Genomic DNA, 14539 nt, shown 5'->3' with positions numbered 1-14539 from the left:
CCAACGTGTCCAAACCCTTAATAATCTAAGATGTTTCAATCAGATCCCCTCTCATCCTTCTAAATTCCAGTGTATACAAGCCCAGTCGCTCCAATCTTTCAATTGCCGCCGTCTTGGGAATTAAACTTGTGAACCTACGCTGTACTCCCTCAATAGCAAGAATGTCCTTCCTCAAATCTGGAGACCAAAGGTGCACACAATATTCCAGGTGTGGTCTCACCAGGGCCCTGTACAGCTGCAGAAGGACCTCTTTGCTCCTATACTCAATTCCCCTCGTTATGAAGGCCAACATGCCGTTTCTTCACTGCCTGCTGTACTTGCATGCTTGCCTTCAGTGACTGATGTACAAGAACACCTAGATCTCGTTGTACTTCCCCTTTTCCTAACAACTCCATTTAAATAATCTGCCTTCCTGTTCTTACCACCAAAGTGGATAACTTCACATTTATCCACATTAAACTGCATCTGCCATGCATCCGCCCACTCACTCAGCCTGTCCAAGTCACCCTGCATTCTCATAACATCCTCCTCACGTTTCACACTGCTACCCAGCTTTGTGTTATCTGCAAATTTACTAACGTTACTTTTAATCCCTTCATCTAAATCATTCATGTATATTGTAAACAGCTGCGGTCCCAGCAATGAACCCTGCGGTACCCCACTGGTCACCACCTGCCATTCCGAAAGGGACCCGTTAATCGCTACTCTGTTTCCTGTCAGCCAGCCAATTTTCAATCCATGTCAGTACACTGCCCCCCAATACAATGTGCCCTAGTTTTGCCCACTAATCTCCTATGTGGAACTTTATCAAAGGCTTTCTGAAAGTCCAGGTACACTACATCCACTGGCTTTCCCTTGTCCATTTTCATAGTTACATCTTCAAAAAATTCCAGAAGATTAGTCAAGCACGATTTCCCCTTCGTAAATCCATGCTGACTCGGACCTATCCTGTTACTGCTATCCAAATGTGCCGTAATTTCATCTTTGATAATTGACTCCAGCGTCTTTCCCATCACTGACGTCAGGCTAACCAGTCTATAATTCCCTATTTTCTCTCTCCCTCCTTTCTTGAAAAGTGCCTCCAATCCACAGGAACTGATCCTGAATCTACAGAACATTGGAGAATGATTACCAAAGCGTCCACGATTTCTAAAGCCACATCCTTAAGTACCCTGGGATACAGACCATCAGGTCCTGGGGACTTATCAGCCTTCAGACCCAACAGTCTATCCAACACCATTTCCTGCCTAATATAAATTTCCTTCAGTTCATCCGTTACCCTGGGTCCTTTGACCACTATTATATCTGGGAGATTGTTTGTGTCTTCCCTAGTGAAGACAGATCCAAAGCACTCGTCTGCCATTTCCTTGTTCCCCATAATAAATTCACCCGTTTCTGTCTTCAAGGGCCCAATTTTGGTCCCTTTTTCTTTTTCACATACCTAAAGAAGCTTTTACTATCCTCCTTTATATTCTTGGCTAGTTTACCTTTGTACCTCATTTTTTCTCCGCGTATTGCCTTTTTAGTCATCTTCTGTTGCTCTTTAAAAGTTTCCCAATCCTCCGGCTTCCCACTCATCTTTGCTGTGTTGTAATTCTTCTCTTTTATTTTTATACTATCCTTTACTTCCCTTGTCAGCCACTGCCTCCCCTTACTCCCCTTAGGATCTTTCTTCCTCTTTGGAATGAACTGATCCTGCACCTTCTGCATTATTCCTAGAAATACCTGCCATTATTGTTCCACTGTCATACCTGCTAGGGTATTGTTCCATGAACTTTGGCCAGCTCTTCTCTCATAGCACCATAGTTCCCTTTGTTCAACTGTAATACTGACACTTCCGATTTTCCCTTCTCCCTCTCAATTTGTAGGTTAAAACATCATATTATGGTCACTACCTCCTAATGGCTCCTTTACCTCGAGGTCCCTGATCAAATCCGGTTCATTGCACAACACTAAATCTAGAATTGCCTTCTCTTTGGTAGGCTCCAGTACAAGCTGTTCTAAGAATCCATCTCGGAGAGACTCCACAAACTCCCTTTCTTGGGGTCCAGTACCAACCTGATTCTTCCAGTCTACCTGCATGCAGAAATCCCCCATAACAACTGTAGCATTACCTTTGCAACATCCCAATTTTAACTCTTGATTCAACTTACACCCTACATCCAGACTACCGTTTGGGGGCCTGTAGATAACTCGCATTAGGGTCTTTCTACCCTTAGAATTTCTCAGTTTTATCCATACTGACTGTACGTCTCCTGATTCTATGTCCCCCCTCGCAAGGGACTGAATATCATTCCTCACCAACAGAGCCACCCCACCCCCTCTGCACATCAGTCTGTCCTTTCCATAGGACGTCTACCTTGAATATTCATTTCCCAGGCCCTGTCCACTTGAAGCCAATAAACCCAATAATAAATAATAAACCCAACCACAAATCAGCAAAAAAAAAATGCAAGTGAAGAAAACACAATAGGAGTACTCAGTCAAATAGGCCCTCAAGCTTGATCTGCATTGTTTGGTTGTGCTTGATTTGAACTTGATCTCAGCTACTTCACCTGCTTCCCTGTAGTCCTGATCCACTTATAATTCCAGGCTGCCCTAGACAACACTAGCAGCCTGGCACCCTAACCTGGCCTTTGTTCAGCTGTGTGGCAAGATAAAATGCTCAAAAGAAATCCATTCTGACTACTAGTGATCTGCTTAGTATAAAATTAAAACCTATTCTGAGCTAACCAGACCCCAACCCTCAAGTCCTTGTTCATTTTTGATCATAGACCCTGTATTACTTGTGTCAGCCCAAGTTGAGAAAAAGGCAGCTTTAGCTGCACCTACCAATAACACTGGGCTGCCTAGTAACTGGAATAAAGCTGCAGTTTATCAACCCCCAGCTCCTGGTCTCACACATTTCCTCAGTGGCCAAATGGAGTGTGAGTGGCTGAAAAATCTACATAGTCTATATAAAGGGTTTGAAACTGAAACATCAAACTTTTCTCTTTCCACAAATGCTGCCTGACCTGCTTAGTGTTAACAGATTTTTACTTTATTAAAAACCTATTATTAATTGAATGCATTTAATTCATGATACACCAAAATTTCTATCTGGCCATGACCATGGAACCAAATAGAGAATATTCTGAAAGAGATTAGAAACTGCAAACGGAGCCCTTCGTGTACAAAGGTGAATGCAAGGACATCATTTACTTGTCTGCTTCTATAGTACTACAACCTTCCACTTGTGAATACAACCAGGGTAGGAAGCGTATGAAAATAAGAACTGTAAACTCTAGGGTTACCTGTTTACATTTTACATAGTGCAGATGATTTTTGTCAGAAGCTAACCGAACTATTTAACTGTGATTCTGTATTATAAAAGCAACATACTGTGCAATTGCCAGTTTGTGTGGAATTCAGTTTTGATGTACATGCACATTTCTGTCATATGAACAGTGAGATTTTGAGAAGCATCACACCGCTCGCTCCTCAACCTGCTTTGGATTTAAGAATGTGGCAGAAGGCGTCTTGTAATCCCTGCTAGACTGCACACTGCAAAGGGTTCTCAATTTCCATGTAGCTGTGGTTTGGCAAGATAGAGTACAAAGGGCAATCTGAAAGCATGTTCTTCCACCAATGCAGAGCAGAACAAATAGCGAGCTCAGTAGACGAAAAAAAATATTTAGCAGGTCAGGTGCTACTTGTATGAAGACAAATGGTCAACGTTTCAGGTCAGAGATGTTTTTGTCCCGAGAGTTCTGACAAACGGTCTCGGACCAGAAATGTTCATTCCGTTTCTCTTCTCACAGGTGTGGCCCGACCCGCTCAGTATTTCCAGTGTTTTCTACTTTTGTTTTACAGCTTCTAGCCATGTACTCAGAATCCCTGACACTTTATTACCTTCAGCCATGCTGAGACACCCTATCCTGGCTAATTTGTGATAAGCACTGACTTGACCTTTCAGCATCACTGAATGACATAGTAAACCAGAAGATGCTGTAGAGAGAATAAAGAAGACTCTGTGTCCAAACCAAGCTAGGTTACAAGGTATTAACTGAGTTCAGCAGAAGAGTAAATGGGGGCAGGCAGTAGATTGGTGGTTCTATTCCGCCATCTTTGTTAATTGCCATTTTATTTCAAAATGACATTTTGAAAGGAACAATATTTTACAATCAAGTTAAATAATGGAAATTTGGTGCATTTTGTGAAGTCAGCCCAGACTCAAAGTCACAATTGCTTTCAAAGGCAATATATATTTGAAACATCATTTGATTACTGGTCACACAACTTGAATAGCAAAACTAGTTGAGATACTGCCAGCTTTTTTGAAACTGATGTTTCTTTGGGCCCTCAGAACTCCATCAATTCACAATATTATAACAGTTCACAAGTACCAGTAAAGTCTACCCTAGATATTTAAACTTAACAGATTTTCAGCACTTTCAACTAGGCTACAGATAAGAAGGGAAGAAGGGTTAACTACAAATCTCCCTCTCATGGTCTCTTCAGGAATTACTGAGCTACCTTACGTTGACAAAACCGAGTCCAATAGATGGGATTCCACCAATAGCCAAGAACGCATAAACACTGGAATCCACTGGAATTGGTGTCAAACTGAAACAGAGAACAGTATGTAAGAACAACCAAAAGCAGATTATTAAAAAAAATTACACCTTATATAACAGGTTCTGATCAGATCCATCTAATTTTATAGTAAATCCTAGATACTTTCCTAGTGCAATTAGGTATTTTTAGCACTACGGTCTACAACAATGACATGATTAAAATTATTTATAAAAGCCACAACCTTTGATTCAGGGAGGGAGGGCAGCAGATATGCGAGAAGAATGGAAAGTGAAGGGGGTGGGGGAAAGAGGGGAAGGGCTTGCCACATGCAAGAATGCATGTTTGGGTAGTACAATACTTACTGTATATTGGTACACAGTGTGTTAATTTAGTAGTTATCTGGTCTCACATTGAAGGTTTTTTTTAAGCTAAAATAGATCCCACCTAAAAATTAGTGCTACAGCTCAAGGATTTCTAGTACCCACCTTCAAATTGATTAATTGTACTACATTCACACTGAAAATGTTCTGAAATCAGTATTACTCAAATACAAGCTTTATTCTTTACAGCAGAGTAGAATAAAATTGAAACAGTGGTTCCTAAGTCAGAACTTAGGAAACATATTAAATACATGCAGGATTTATTTTTCTGAAAAAAGATTAAAAAATATGACTCTTAGCAGTGTGGAGGATCAGAGGGATCTTGGTGTCCGGGTCTATAGGACATTCAAAGCTGCTGTGCAGGTTGACTCTGTGGTTAAGAAAGCAGATGGTGCATTGGCCATCATCAATCGTGGGTTTGAGTTTAGGAGCCGAGAGGTAACATTGCAGCTATATAGGACCCTGGTCAAACCCCACTCGGAGTACTGTGCTCAGTTCTGGTCGCCTCACTATAGGAAGGATGTGCAGAGGAGATTTACAAGGATGTTGCCTGGATTGGGGAGCATGCCTTATAAGAATAGGTTGAGTGAACTCGGCCTTTTCTCCTTGGAGCGACAGAGGATGAAAGGTGACCTGATAGAGTTGTATAAGATGATGAGAGGCATTGATCGTGCAGGTAGTCAGAGGCTTTTTTTCAGGGCTGAAATGGCTAGCACAAGAGGGCAGTTTTAAGGTGCTTGGAAGTAGGTACAGAGGAGATGTCAGGGGTAAGTTGTTGTTGTTCATTTGTTTGTTTGTTTTTTTTTACGCAGAGAGTGGTGAGTGCATGGAATGGGCTGCCGGCGATGGTGGTGGAGGCGGATACGATAGGGTCTTTTAAGAGACTCCTGAACAGGTACATGGAGCTCAGAAAAATAGAGGGCTATGGGTAACCCTAGGTAATTTCTAAGGTAAAGACATGTTCGGCACAGCTTTGTGGGCCGAAAGGCCTGTATTGTGCTGTAGGTTTTCTATGTTTCTAAAACCTTATTAATATCCCTACCTTAATAACTTAAAATTGAGATGGAGTAATGACAAATCATCCAACCCCTAAATAGGTTAACTGGACAAGTGAATCTAGAACATTTTATTACATTGAACAGTTAATTAAGCACTTTAAAAACTTACACAACGTCCTTCCAATTTCTACTAGTTACTTTTGCTTTTTCCAAAATGGTTCTTGAAGACAAAGGGCTCTTCACCTGTTGAAAAATACATCACCTTAAGAAATAAGAAAACCAGCCTTTGCCTTTTATTATGAACACATATAGTAGGCAGTCAATGGTCCAAACATTCAGCCAGAAATAATCAACACACAAGTCACTTGCCTTTCTTCTTGTGTGCTCCCGGCAATAAAACTTTTATTTCAATATGCTTTAAAATTTCACAAAAAAAATCAAATGTTCACCAATAACTGCAGACGGAATGCAAAAACAATTTAAAATGCTTATCAATTCATATTTATTAAACTGAATTCTTACCATAGCAATGGAGTCTCCAATTAGATTGTGTAACATGGGACTGCCAAAAATTTTAAAGTCATTTCCTCCTGGGACAAAACATAAACCACAATTAGTCCACAAGGAATTGTTTTCCCTCATGCTCAGAACTGTGTGAATAAGGTTCTCTTCTTTCCGCAAAACAAAAATCAGTTCAGAGGCACTGGTAAGAAGTATAAAGGCTCCACAATGGATGTGAAATAGCAAGATCTGGCCAAGATAACAAACATATTATTGGATTTGCCATCAATATGTTAGAATAGCTGCACTCTACTCTTGATCATCTTTGCCACTTCAATAATTCATAAGTATACATGACCTTAGTGTGGTGTTGAGAGGAGAAAACAAAAACATCGTGGTCAGAAGTTGTCAGTGTAGTGTCTACTCAGCCTGTCATTGTAAAGATTCTTCTGAGGTTCCTGAACAATTCAGTGCAAAGTATCTGTGAACTGCTCTCCTTGTGTGTGAAGTAGGAAGTATGCAATTCAGAAGAATGCCAAACTCCACTCCACCACACAGGACTCAGGATTGAGCGCCTGTCCAAATAGAGCACCTCTATTTGCACAGCACGCGCACATACAGTTGAGTAAGAATAAAAAGATGATGACTTTGATAGTGCAAATGAAAGAAAGACAACACAGGATGGTTTTTATGTACTCTACTCCAACCAAAAGACTCTGCCAAAACCCCCCCCCAAAATGGCTGCCCAACCCTCCCTCCTCAGCCCGACATGATCCAACTGCATTTCAGAATTAAAGTCAGCAGGGCTATATTTCAAAATAAAAGCCTGAAAACCTCCCCGCTTGGCATCTATAAAGATGGCACAAGCAGTTAATGGAAAGGTTACAAAGTTCAATCCTACTTTTTCAGAAGAACAGTATCAGACACAGGCCTGAAGAATTTCTTGCTTGACCCTTACTGTGTCACCTTGAACTCTACTTTGCGAACCCTTCTGTGAATGTGCATCCTTGCTGCTCCACCCATTCGTGATAGTGGCACATGAGCGAAGTGGAGACATGATGCATGCCAGGCAAAGTATGGAGTTCCTCTCTGACCTGCTGAAAATTTAACATAATGTGGAGAAATGTTGGATTAAAATGTGAAGTTCTGCTCATTCTGAGCTTTCCCAGATGCCTGCAAAGTTTGCTCTTGCGTCCCATGCTCTTCAACCAAACGACTGTATTTTTTTTGAGATATCTTCAGTAAGACCATCATCCATAGTTGACACTGTTGTTGAGCTATATTTCAATAGACAATAGGTGCAGGAGTAGGCCATTCGGCCCTTCGAGCCAGCACCACCATTCACTGTGATCATGGCTGATCATCCACAATCAGTACCCCGTTCCTGCCTTCTCTCCATATCCCTTGACGCCGCTATCATTAACAGCTCTATCTAACTCTTTCTTGAAAGCATCCAGAGAATTGGCCTCCATTGCCTTCTGAGGCAGAGCATTCCACGGATCCACAGCTCTCTGGGTGAAAAAGTTTTTCCTCAACTCCGTTCTAAATGGCCGACCCCTTATTCTCAAATTGTGGCCTCTGTCAGAATAAAAACCTGAATAATCTGCTTCAGGAATAACCCAACACGTTGCATTAATCGAAAGTTTCATCTAAATCGGTTTGTAGCGCAGCCCAGCTCACCCATATATTAACTTCCAAAAGTACAGATAAAAATCATCATGGACCTACCAGCCACTGCCTTGTCAAGACTAATGTAAGCACAAATCTTCAAATGCAACACAGACATGTATCCCTAGGGGGAAAGATCAATTAAAATTAGTTCCACGTCCTGCTCCCCATTACTTTTTCTCCCCCTCAAATACCACTTTTTCACCCACCTTAGGAAGATGGATAGTATATATAAAAAAAATCTCCTTATATGTTACTTGAGAACGCAACACAACGTTGTAATGATTAAGATTTCCTTAGAAAGGATTAACCAATTGATTCTCATCACTCTGCCTAAAGTGTATTTGAAACTCAAGTTAGGTCTACTAGTTAAAGCAAAAATACAGCAGATTGGAAGTGGCATGGACTAGTTGATTAGAGCACTAAGTTAAAAAAGTAGCACAAACCTTCCACTGGCTATCCACATGAAAACATTCATAAAAATTTTACTTTAGGTCACTGTCAGATTTCATAGTTTACTGTTGCCAAGGAAAGCAGATAGCACAAGAATCACAGTGGGAAACCATGAATCTTTAGCAGATGAAATTATTTCATTCCTCGTTATTAGCATTTTGTGTGTTACTCTGGATTTACAGCATCCGCAGAATATAGTGTTTAACACCATTCTTTGACATTTTCAAGACTATTCTAACTTGATTGAATCAATTCATGATACAAAGAAATAAAAACATGGAAGATACTAGATTCAATCAGCAGGAGCAAGGTTCAATGTAACCAATTCCTTTATATTATTTTTGACTGTAGTACAGACGCAAATGCTTATCCAATAATGATCTCAAGATCAGAGCAAGGCTTTTATAATAACAAAAAACAGCAAGAAAATTTGCATTTTCTCAAATAATTGAAGACCATATTCTTGTGATGATATGCTCCTCAAGGTACACAAATTCTAATGATGTTACTACTGTTTCTTTACACAGACAACATACAAATTAAACCCAATTTAACTTTGAGTCTCATACAGATGAAATCTGAGAACCTATTTGGCAGCTTCAAATATGCAGGGTGCATGCTGATAGGCTTGTGGTTGAGGGGAAGCAGCTTACTGCTAGGAACTCAATGAAAAGGCATATCATTTGTTACAATCGACAGTTTGGTGCTATTCTTCATACACAAGACTTTCAAATATGAAGGTTAAATCTTGCTATTTGTTCTGCAGTTGCAGAAGATACTGGCAAGGCTACAATCCTCAACAGCCTTGAGGACTAAGCAGAATCCTTAAAAAGATGGACTAAGCTTAGGTGAGAACAGAAGGAGGCTCTAAATAAGTTTCTAGTAAGTCTTTTCTTCTCTCTTTTTCTATCAGTACAGGGATAGTGCAGTGTGAATACATCCAGAGTTAGTGGTATCTACTTCATGTGAGACTTGGAAACTCTGGGAGACCAGTATCCCTGATAACCATGTGTACACAAGGTGCATGAAGCTGCAGCTCCATAGAAACCATGTTAAGGAACTGGAGCTGCAGCTGGATGATATTCGGCTCATACGGAGAATGAGGTGCTGACAGATAGGAGCTACAGGAAGATAAGTCACCCCAAGGTTGCAGGAGGCAGGTACCTGAGTGACTGTCAGGAATGGGAAAGTGAATAGGCACCGAGTGCAGAATACTCCTATGGCCATTCCCTTCATAGTAAACATTTCACTTTGGGGGGGGGAGAGGAGTGGGGTGTATGTGTGTGTGTGTGTGTGTGTGTGTGTGTGTGTGTGTGGCACAGTAAGCCGCAGGGATTAGGTCTCTGGCACTGAGTCTGGTTCTATGCCTATAAAGGGGAAAGGGGAGAAGATGAGTGCAGTAGTGATAGAGGATTCTCTATCACTGGAGGAGCAGAAAGAACATTCTAAGGACATGAAAGAAACCCAGATGGTATGTTGCCTCCCATGCGCCAGGTTTGACTGAGAAAGCAGGAGGGTGAACATCCAGAAGTTGTGGGGCGTATTGGTACCAATGACATCGATAGGAAAAGGGATGAAGACAGAATATGGGGAATTAGGTAGAAAGCTGAAAAGCAGAACCTCCAGGGTAGTTATCTCTGGATTGATGCCTATGCCAAGTACCAGTGAGGGAGGAATGGGATGACCTGTCTGATGAATGCATGGCCGAGGAACTGGTGCAGGGGGCAGGGTTTCAGTTTTGGATCATTGGGATCTCTGCTGAGGAAAGTATGAATGGACAAAATTCGAGGGGGAACCAATATTCTTGCAGGCAGGTTTAGACTAATTTGGGGGAAGGATAGGAACTGGAGAGATAGGGCTGAGGATGGGGCAGTTGCTATGCAGTTTATAGTGAGATCATGAGGAAGAACAGGTAGATGATAGAGCAAAATTGCAGACAGTGGGATGAGTTAAACTGTAATATGCAGACAAAAATTTAAAAGGAAAACGGCCCAAAGCAAAAGTTTGGGCACCCTGCATGGTCAGTACTTAGTAATACCCCCTTTGGCAAGTATCACAGCTTGTAAATGCTTTCTGTAGTCAGCTAAGAGTCTTTCAATTCTTGTTTGGGGGATTTTGGCCCATTCTTCCTTGCAAAAGGCTTCTAGTTCTGTGAGATTCTTGGGCCGTCTTGCATGCACTGCTCTTTTGAGGTCTATCCATGGATTTTCGATGATGTTTAGGTCAGGGAACTGTGAGGGTCATGGCAAAGCCTTCAGCTTGCGCCTCTTGAGGTAGTCCATTGTGGATTTTGAGGTGCGTTTAGGATCATTATCCTACTGTAGAAGCCATCCTCTTTTCACCTTCAGCTTTTTTTACGGATGGTGTGATGTTTGCTTCCAGAATTTGCTGGTATTTAATTGAATTCATTATTCCCTCTACCAGTGAAATGTTCCCCATGCCACTGGCTGCAACACAAGCCCAAAGCATGATCGATCCACCCCCGTGCTTAACAGTTGGAGAGGTGTTCTTTTCATGAAATTCTGCACCTTTTTTTCTCCAAACATACCTTTGCTCATTGCGGTCAAAAAGTTCTATTTAACATCATCAGTCCACAGGACTTGTTTCCAAAATGCATCAGGCTTGTTTAGATGTTCCTTTGCAAACTTCTGATGCTGAATTTTGTGGTGAGGACGCAGGAGAGGTTTTCTTCTGATGACTCTTCCATGAAGGTCATATTTGTGCAGGTGCCACTGCACAGTAGAACAATGCACCACCACTCCAGAGTCTGCTAAATCTTCCTGAAGGTTTTTTGTAGTCAAACGGGGATTTTGATTTGTCTTTCCAGCAATCCTACGAGCAGTTCTCTTGGAAAGTTTTCTTGGTCTTCCAGACCTCAACTTGACCTCCACTGTTCCTGTTAACTGCCATTTCTTAATTACATTACGAACTGAAGAAATGGCTACACAAAAACGCTTTGCTAACTTCTTATAGACTTCTCTTGCTTTGTGGGCATCATTTATTTTAATTTTCAGAGTACTAGGCAGCTGCTTAAAGGAGCCCATGGCTGCTGATTGTTGGAACAAGGTTTGAGGAGTCAGGGTATTTATAAAGCTTTGAAATTTGCATCACCTGGCCTTTCCTAACGATGATAGTGAACAAGCCATAGCCCTAACAAGCTAATTAAGGTCTGAGACCTTGGTAAAAGTTATCTGAGAGCTCAAATCTCTTGGGGTGCCCAAACATTTGCATAGTGCTCCTTTCCTTTTTTTCCTCCACTCTAAAATTATACAAAAACAAAAATAATACACTAATCTTGCTTAAAATGTTGAAAAGAATGCTTCATCTTTAACCTTATGACTTTTGGAAATCAGTTCATCTTCTCAATGAACTATTCACAGTAACAGAAATTTTGACCGGGGTGCCCAAACTTTTGCATGCCACTGTATGTACACTGATAATAAATTTTACTTTGAACTTTAAAAGAATTCACCCTACAGTTTGAGAGGGAGAAGATAAAATCAGATATATTAATATTACAGTGGAATAAAGGGCATTACAGAGGTATCAGAGAAGAGCTGGCCAAAGTTGATTGGAAGGAGACAATAGCAGCAATGGCAACAGAACAGGAAAGGCTAGAGTTTCTGGGAGCAATTCGAAAGGCGGAGGATAGAATTGGTATTCTGAAGGGAGGATGAAGCAATCGTGGCTGACAAGGAACGTCAAAGACAGCATAAAAGGAAAAGAGAGAACATATGATAATAGCAAAAATTAGAGGGAGGTTACAGGATGAGAAAGCTTTTAAAAACCAACAGGAGGCAACCAAAAAAAGCAATAAAGAGAGAAGAGATAAAATATGAACATAAGCTAGTCAATCATATAAAGAGGACACAGCAAGTTTTTTTTCCAGGTGTAGAAAGAGCACGAGAGGCGAGAGTGGCTATCAGACGCTGGAGAATGACACTGAAGGGTAATAATGCGGGACAAAAAACATAGCGGATGAACTTAGTTACTTTACACCAGTCTTCACTGTATTGCAGATATAATAGGGTCTTTTAAGAGCCTCTTAGATAGGTATATGGAGCTTAGAAAAATAGAGGGCTATGTGCTAGGGAAATTCTAGGCAGTCTCTAGAGTAAGTTACATGGCCGGCACAACATTGTGGAACGAAGGACCTGTAATGTGCTGTAAATATATATGTTCTATGTGGAAGACAGTAGCAGTATGCCAGAAATTCAAGAGCCTCAGGGAGCAGAAGCATGTGCAGTTGCTATTACTAAGAAATTGCTTGGCAAGCTGAAAGATCTAAAGATAGATAAGTCACGGGGAACAGATGGACTACACCCTAGGGTTCTGAAAGTGATAGCTGAAGAGATTGTGGAGGCATCACTAATGATCTTTTAAAAATCACTAGATTCTGGAATGGTTCTGAAGGACTGGAAAATTACAAATGTCCCTCCACTCTTTAAGAAGGGTGGAGGCAGAAGAAAGGAAATTATAGGCCAGTTAGCCTGACTTCAGTGGTTGGGAAGATGTTGGAGTTTACTATTAAAGATGAGGTTTTGGGATACCTGAAGGCAGACATTGTCCAAAGTCAGCATGGTTTCCTTAAGGAAATCTTGCCTGACAAATTTGTTGGAATGCTTTAGGAAATCATAGTCATACTTTATTGATCCCGGGGGAAATTGGTTTTCGTTACAGTTGCACCATAAATAGTTAAATAGTAATATGTAAATTATGCCAGGACATAAGTCCTGGACCAGCCTATTGGCTCAGGTTGTCTGACCCTCCAAGGGAGGAGTTGTAAAGTTTGATGGCCACAGGTAGGAATGACTTCCTATGACGCTCTGTGTTGCATCTCCGTGAAATAACACAGGATAGAGAAAGGAGAATCAGTGGATGTTGTTGACTTGGATTATACAGAAAACCATTGACAAAGTGCCACATGAGGCTGCTTAACAGGACTAAAACCAATGGTATTACTGGAAAGATCCTATAGAATGGATAGCAAGCCATCAGTGAGCTGCTCGATGGTGGAGGAGCTAGACTTGGTGCAGACTGTGTTACTACCTGCTACAAGATGGCATTGGAGTCAGTGCATGAAGGGGATGTGCAGTCTGATCACAAATTACTGTCCTGGATGTTTCTCTTGCAATTGCAAGAGCCTGTTGGATAATGATAATGTAAAATGGTGCATCCACTTCCCTGGCTTATTGGCGTGACCGACGGTGGGGGGAGCTGCGTGAACTCAGTTGTAGCAAAGACTAGGCCTTAAGCCACTGGCTTGCCTATTGCAGCAGTACAAGAGAAGCGACGCCAGAGGCAGTGTAGTGCAGCATCCAAGCTGGGTTGGGGGTTGGCCTCTCCCGCCTATCCTGCCTTCCAGCGTTCCAACGGTGGAATGACAAGCTGCAAACTGCTGGGAGCTACCTGTTCTTACCGATAACACCTATGCACCACCAATTTGCAGGATGTCACTCAGGGAATTGGGATGGATATGCCTTGTGCGATGTATGACTGTTGATACTGTGTTTTGCACCTTGGCCCCACAGTAATGCGGTTTTGTTTGGCTGTGTGCATGTATGATTGAATGATAATTAAACCCGAACTTGAAGATTGGCTGACTGACAGGAGGGAAACAGTAGAAATCAAGGGGGCCTTTTTTGGTTGGCTGCTGGTGACTGGTGATGTGTCGCAGATGTCTGTGTTGGGACTATTTCTTTTCACATTATATTTCAAAGATCTGAATGACGGAACTGATAGCTTTGTGACCAAGTTTGTGGATGATATGAAGAGAGTTGGAGAAGCAGGGAGTGTTAAGGAAACAGAGACCGCTGAAAGACTTGAGACAGATTGGGAGAATGGACAAAGAAGTAGCAAATGGAATATCGTGTAGTTAAGTACCTGGTCATGCACTTTAGTAGAAGGAATAAAGGCATACACTGTCTTCTAAACTTGGTAAAAATTTGAATATCAGAGGTACAAAGGGACTTGAGAGTCCTC

The 14539-nt window shown here is 41.5% G+C and overlaps 1 protein-coding gene across 1 annotated transcript in view; it reads right to left on the bottom strand.

The window, feature by feature from the left end:
• The window catches only part of LOC134345234 (transferrin receptor protein 1-like), a 56989-nt gene that overhangs the window by 10095 nt on the left and 32355 nt on the right, over positions 1-14539 (bottom strand). Inside the window, exons 13-16 of the mRNA XM_063045571.1 lie at positions 8165-8228; positions 6458-6525; positions 6105-6178; positions 4521-4605 (exon numbers count right to left, since the gene is read on the bottom strand). Coding sequence (XP_062901641.1) covers positions 4521-4605; positions 6105-6178; positions 6458-6525; positions 8165-8228 — 291 coding nt within the window. The remainder of the gene's footprint in view (positions 1-4520; positions 4606-6104; positions 6179-6457; positions 6526-8164; positions 8229-14539) is intronic.

This window comes from Mobula hypostoma, chromosome 4 (assembly GCF_963921235.1).
Source record: "Mobula hypostoma chromosome 4, sMobHyp1.1, whole genome shotgun sequence".
NCBI classification, from domain to species: Eukaryota; Metazoa; Chordata; class Chondrichthyes; order Myliobatiformes; family Myliobatidae; genus Mobula; species Mobula hypostoma.
Note: the sequence above shows the minus strand (reverse complement) of the source record. Positions and strands in the feature narration are given on the sequence as shown.